At 41.2% G+C, this 6,066-nt stretch overlaps 1 protein-coding gene across 1 annotated transcript; it reads right to left on the bottom strand.

The window, feature by feature from the left end:
- Positions 1 to 5,754, bottom strand: zfpl1 (zinc finger protein-like 1). The gene is made up of 8 exons (XM_024266742.2): positions 5,582 to 5,754; positions 3,852 to 3,964; positions 3,655 to 3,766; positions 3,347 to 3,540; positions 1,434 to 1,509; positions 1,176 to 1,355; positions 822 to 945; positions 1 to 745 (listed from the first exon to the last, which is right to left on the bottom strand). The coding sequence occupies exons 2-8, from the start codon at positions 3,951 to 3,953 to the stop codon at positions 559 to 561; spliced, it is 975 nt and encodes a 324-aa protein (XP_024122510.1). The 5' UTR covers positions 3,954 to 3,964; positions 5,582 to 5,754; the 3' UTR covers positions 1 to 558.
- Positions 5,755 to 6,066: the final 312 nt, after the last annotated feature.

The raw sequence follows: 6,066 nt of genomic DNA, 5'->3' as shown, positions 1-6,066 counted from the left end.
TTCATTTCTGTAATATTCCCATTTAATCCAAAACAGCAGGAACATGTGGATACAGTATGGATGACGAGTCTAAAAGCAAAGCGTTCAGTTTTCAGGGTTCATGCCAACACTCACAGTGGTGGAGTGTGTGTTTGTGTTGGAGGCACACCCCCAAAACATCAATGGATTATTCCTGTGTTAGGGTCACTCTCAACTCATCAAATCTTCTTTCAATAACGACAAAAAATTAACTTAAAAGATCAGTGAAAACTGTTATACTGCCCCCCAAAAACAAAGCAAACCAACATGAAGAGTGATTTATTTTTCTGCACTTGGTCACCCCTCCAGAGTTTATTTTGCTTCATTTGGACCTCAAAAAAAAGGTTTGTTTTTTTTCCCAGCTAGTGAAGAGCTCGGACACTCCAACAGCCGGATGAAAATAAAAAGAGCCACCCTTTTAAAGTTGGGTAAATGGCTCCCTCTTCTGGGCTGACGTTGTACTGCAGGGTCTTTTCCCTCTCACTGCACGGAGGCGCTTGTAGTGTAACACAGAATAAAAGAGCGGATCGCCGCCTGGCATCAATTTTTCCCCACGCGGATGTTGGGGTTAAGGAGGGGGTCCAGGTTTGGGTCCGAGCTGGCCGAGGCACGTCCCAGTTTAGCCATGATGATTATCAACGTAAAGAATCCCAAAACGCCGACCAGCAGGAGCATGAAGACCCGCTGCTTCCAGGACAGAGACGTCCGCTTTCCACCAGAGCGGTTCCTGAAAGCATCATGAAAAAATGTCATCAGAGCAAAGAAATGGAGCTAATTTAATAACAGAGCTTCAGGATACTAACTTTAAAATGCGTGCGAACCAGCTCAGCGCCGGTCTCCTCCTGTACTTGTCATCGTCGAAGTCGATCTGCGTGACAGAGCTGTGAGCTACGTCCCGCGTGTCGTAGATTTTTCTTGGTGAAGATGCTGATGAAAAAGAAAAACGATGTGGAGATTAATGCAAAAGTAAATAGCTGCAGAACCAAAACAGGACGGAAAAAACTTTATTTAAACAGGAAACCCTAAAAGTTACGTTTTTTCCGTTTTAATAAAAGTTTTTCTATGATTCTCAACACTTTTCAATAGTTTGTATAACTTCTGGGATGATGTCGGGCGCCATCCTGTTTGTAGCTGTGGAATGAGGCGCTGACGATCACCTGTGTTTATAGTAACTGAGTCACAGGTGTTGGCAGTGGAAAAGTTGACCACCGCGTGTCCCTGCGCGCTGGGATCTCCGTTCTTCTGAAGACTGGCGAGGTCGTCCTGCGCTGGAGCAGAGGCGGGCGGTGGAATGAGGGGGGTGCTGTAAGAGGCGTACGCGTTACTCTGCTCTTGAGCTGCGGACACAAAGACATCGGATTTCACCGACACGCCCTCCAGCGCGAACTCGTGGAAATTCAGAGATCTTTATTCACCATCAAACGTGGACCAGTCTGTGTAATCAGTGACGTCGTGAGATGAATCTTCAGTGTTTCCAATGGGGTCTTCAATCTGAAAAACATTTATGAAAAATGTTTAATGGAAGCTGAAAATACAGTAGTCTGCACAGTTATTGTTTTTATGCGGCCCAAGACGTGTTTCCACTTGTGTTCTATGAATCAGAGACAGATTTTAATTGTGTCTCTTTGTGTATAGGTGAAACAAACGTTCCTTTAGACCAGTTTGATAGGGATCTCTTCTCAGCTTTGCTTTATTTTTAATAATGAAGGACGACGACAAAATCCGAAGCACGATGACAAAGCCAAAGTACTGCGAGATAAGCCAAGGGGTGATGGCAAAAGCTGAAGCACGGCGACAAAAGTCAAAGCACAACAACAACAGCCGAAGCGCGACGACAATAGCCGAAGCATCATCCTGATAGTGTTTTAAATAACTGACTGACATGTCCTGGAGTCCTTTGTGATCATATTTTGAGGATCTGGATATCCCTGGGGATTTCGAGGCTCATTCCTGCTTTCCTCTGCCTTTGAAGGAGCATTTTTGTTCACCTTAATTCCGACCACAGGACAGAGAAACCTTCTCTTTTACTGCGGCTGCAGAAAGGACGGTGACTGCCTCAGTGGCGATGACACATCTGACTGTCGTACATTGGATTTTTATGGAGATTTCTCGTCAATAGCCGAAGCACAACGACAATAGACGAAGCACGGCGACAACACAGCTTTTGTCGTTGTGCTGTCAGCTTTTGCTTTGGTTATTGTTGTCTTTTGCCTCTATGTGAGCCGTGTCAAGCACCGTAATAGTTTAAGGTTTCCTCGCACTAAACAAGGGAGCATAGCACGTCAGTGTTTCAGCTCCTAAATTGGTCTAACAGATGTTAACGTTTGTGGTAAGCTCCGCCTTTGTGCTGACCTCTCTGACCCTCACAGCTCATGGTCAACACCAAGTCCGGTTCTGAAAGAAGTTTGTCCATGTTCAGAGTTTTAGCTTCAGCGCTGTACATGCTTACGTAGGTACCGCTCGCTTACGCCATCGAGTGGCAGTAAGGTCTAGATTTAAAGACACTATCTTTCCGTATCTCTCTGCTTGGAGGACTAAATGTAGGGGTAGAGGAAAGCCGTAGGGGAAGGGAAACAATTCAGATTTGGCCTTAAACTACATAGTCCCTTAATTAGTCATTATTACATCATTAAAAACATTTGACATAATCTGACAGTCAGGAAAGAAAACCTGCTCTACACCAAAGCTAAATCCATTCTGTGAATCTTAAACAGATTCTGGATCAGTCGTGGGTCTCAATGACCATCACTAGTAATGTTAGCTACAGGATCCTGGAGGAAATTGGACAAATGTTGGAGGAAGAAGAGGAGACAGTAGGAAAGGAGAGAAGGAACTTTGATGTTCAAGAAAGATTTTCTAGATCTGTTTGAAGCCGTTTTATCATGTTGTAGATGAACAGAGAGGAACATAAGAGTGGAGGGAGGAGCACAAGCTGATTAGATCTTGCTGTAATCTGAAGATCTGCAACTTCTAAGTTGTAGGAGGGAAGAATGAGGCCAGACAGCATAGGACGGTGGTGTGAGGATGACAAACATGAAAACCACAAGGAAACAGGCTTTGGGGGATCAGGTTATCCTAGAATGATTGGACATCTACAGTTCAAGTGATCAGGGAGGGAGCTTGTTGAGTCATCTGGAATGAGGAGAGCAGAGGAGGAGACTTGGTGATGGAGAATGTCAGAAGGAGCTACTTTGTTTGTGTGTAGATCTAGAGAAAGTCAAGTCATTGAACATGTTTATGTATAAAATGATGTCAAAATAAAGTCAAATCTAATCAGTTTGGAGCTTTTTTTTAAGATTCATGTGCTAAAACAATCATCTGGTCTCACCAGTGGCAGCCCTAACCCAGCTCGGGCCCAGTTGACAGATGACAGCTTGTCTTTCAGAACATCAGCTACAGGGCTGGCCATGTTAGTGGGGGGGAACACTGGACCCTGACAGGTGGGGCACTGGTATCCTGCTGGAGCGGTGTGGAGGGGCAGCCGCGACGCCAGACTATTAAAACACGCCCAATGAAAGACATCTATGGACGGAAAAGCACAAGAAATGTCATTTGTGTTTTTGCTGATAGATGATCATGGTGCTTCATTATGGATACAGAATTCATCTACGACAAACATTTATGGAGGATTCTTACCATAACACACCAGTCTGACGGTCTCCTGTTCAGCTAATGGATTATTGCACAGAGCACAGCTGGGGTTGTAGTCGCTGTCCTGGAGCCACTGCAGGTAAGACTGCACGATGCACTGAGGACGTTCAAACACACAAAGTTCTTATGATGCAACAAGTTTCACACACGGATGTCACGTGACCCGCCGGACTCCCACTCACCTTGTTGTGGTTAGAAACAAGACAATGTTCGCACACATTCACACGATGTTCAAAGCAGAAGAGATTGGTCACTTTCCTCTTTGGACACTTGCACAGACCCATAGTCACATGTGCTGTGCAGAAAACAAACAAACAAACATGAATTTATGCCAAAACACACATTCAAGCTAATTCTTTTTAAAGACACACTCCAATGAAAATAGTGTTTTTAACATGTTATTGGAGTTTTTCTGGTGTTGGAGGACATATTTACTGAAAATTATGCTTAAAATTGCATTTCTGAGTATTTCTTTATTCAAATTGTCGAAGAAGAAAAAATATAGATTAAAAAAGAGCTTATTTGTGATGTGGAAAATATACTAGGTGAGCAAAAAGCTCCTTGCTCTGCTCCATAGATCTGAGCTGGAATGTGGGTCAAAACTGACCGATATTGATCAACATTTGTTAGGTTTAGGTTGTAAGGGGCTGTAAACAAGCAGGAGAACGAGTAAACCTACAGTCAATGGTGTAAACAGAAAGAACTAAGCACTATGGGTGATGGGAAGGGGGGGCGGTCCTGCCCACAACTCAGAGAGAAATTTCTAATGAACTCCTGCCGCTCTGCAGAAGATATGTCCTTGAAAATGATACAAATTTTAGGATTTTGGCTGAAAACAACATCATCATTATTAAAATACCAGTGGGAATAATTTTACAATGGATCAAAAAAACAATCAGAGTGGGACTTTAAATGCAAGTAAAGCTCCTCCATACTGTTTCATCATGAAAACCTCTGAAACCAACAATACTCCATTTTTAAAAAAAATAAAATATTGAAGCAAATAACTGTCTTCTAAACAGCCAAGAAGCAAATAATGATTAGTTATTATCATGAAAACTTCATAAATATTTACATTTTAAATTAAAGTTGACTTGATTAACTAATTCATTTTACATTGTTTGCAAAATAATACATTTGATCAAGTTAATAACAGTTTGACATAATAGGATCAAAGCAATAAGTGTGAGATTTTTGGTTGATCAATTCTAGACCTTTAGAACATGATGGCTGCATAAAGTATGTTTAAAGTAACTAAAATGATGTGGAATCTCTGCAAAACAAGACAGGACAGCAGCGATCTGTAGTTATCTTAACTCAAAGCTACAGAACATTCCAGTGTTTGGATCAATGAGCAGATGAGGGTCTGCACTCTTTGATGTTTCACTGTTTTGGTTTTTCTGTCCAACCAGTTGAAGCAGAAGCTCCTTCTTATAAAGCCTGGTTCTGATCAGGTTTTTGTTTCTCCACTAATGCATTTTAGATATAAAGCTCGATTTAATTAAAGTAAACAATATGAAGCGTTACTATTATTTAATCAAATACAAGGCTTATTCCTGGAAAATACATCGTAAATATTCACAACTTACACAAAAGGCGTGGAATGCCTTTCATTCACAACTTCATTCTATTCTCTGACTGTTGACGCAATCTGAACCTTTTCTCTGTCATTCCCACGTTTTTTGCTAATTGTTAGCAATTTTAAGAACGTTTCGAGTTTCCTTATTTATTCTATATTCGTCTATTGTCATAACAGCCTTCTACTCTAGGAAATCTAATTTAACAAACTCAATTATTGATCAGTTAGCTGCTAGCTTAGCTTGAAGTTGTCAGACAGATAACGTAGATGAGCTAATCTAGCTAGCAGGTTGAATCATGGGAGTTTCTAAGCGAAGAAACAAACAATGTTTACCTGACTCGTCACACAGACATGAACCGAGATTCTTCCGCTCGTTTTATGTAATGTTGTAGGATGTCATTGGAGCTGTCTTGTCAGTTTGTAGGTGAAGCTGCTTCAGGAACTGACTCCTTCCTCTATCTGTTTATGTGCCACGTCTCTTCCGCTTCTGCCTCTTCTTCTCCGCGGGTCTGGTATCACAGCGCAAAGATGCACTGCTATCTAGCGGCATGGAAGGGGAAATACATCAGATTTATTTAAGGGGGAAAAAAATGAACTTTCTTGAATTTGTTTTTTAAAATGAAACTTTTGGAAAGAAAATATACCCAAAAATACAGTTGGAATAAAAAAAAATAGGTTACATCATTTAACAATAAACAAAGGAATATAGCAAAAATAATGGAATAATACGCACATTTATATGGGTTGATGTCCTTAACAAAGGTGAGAATTTTTCCTTCTTTGTTTTTTTAATGACTTAAATAGATTAAAATACAAAT

Source organism: Oryzias melastigma, linkage group LG14 (genome assembly GCF_002922805.2).
Source record: "Oryzias melastigma strain HK-1 linkage group LG14, ASM292280v2, whole genome shotgun sequence".
In the NCBI taxonomy this organism is placed as follows: Eukaryota; Metazoa; Chordata; class Actinopteri; order Beloniformes; family Adrianichthyidae; genus Oryzias; species Oryzias melastigma.
This window is presented reverse-complemented; position numbering and strand designations above follow the sequence as displayed.

Excerpts from the sequence above, each read along its gene's own strand:
- zfpl1 (XM_024266742.2), bottom strand. The coding sequence starts at position 3,953 with ATGGGTCTGTGCAAGTGTCCAAAGAGGAAAGTGACCAATCTCTTCTGC. Across the intron at positions 1,510-3,346 it reads CTGGGTTAGGGCTGCCACTG|ATTGAAGACCCCATTGGAAA; the intron begins GTGAGACCAGAT and ends AATGTTTTTCAG. Across the intron at positions 1,356-1,433 it reads AGACTGGTCCACGTTTGATG|CTCAAGAGCAGAGTAACGCG; the intron begins GTGAATAAAGAT and ends TTGTGTCCGCAG.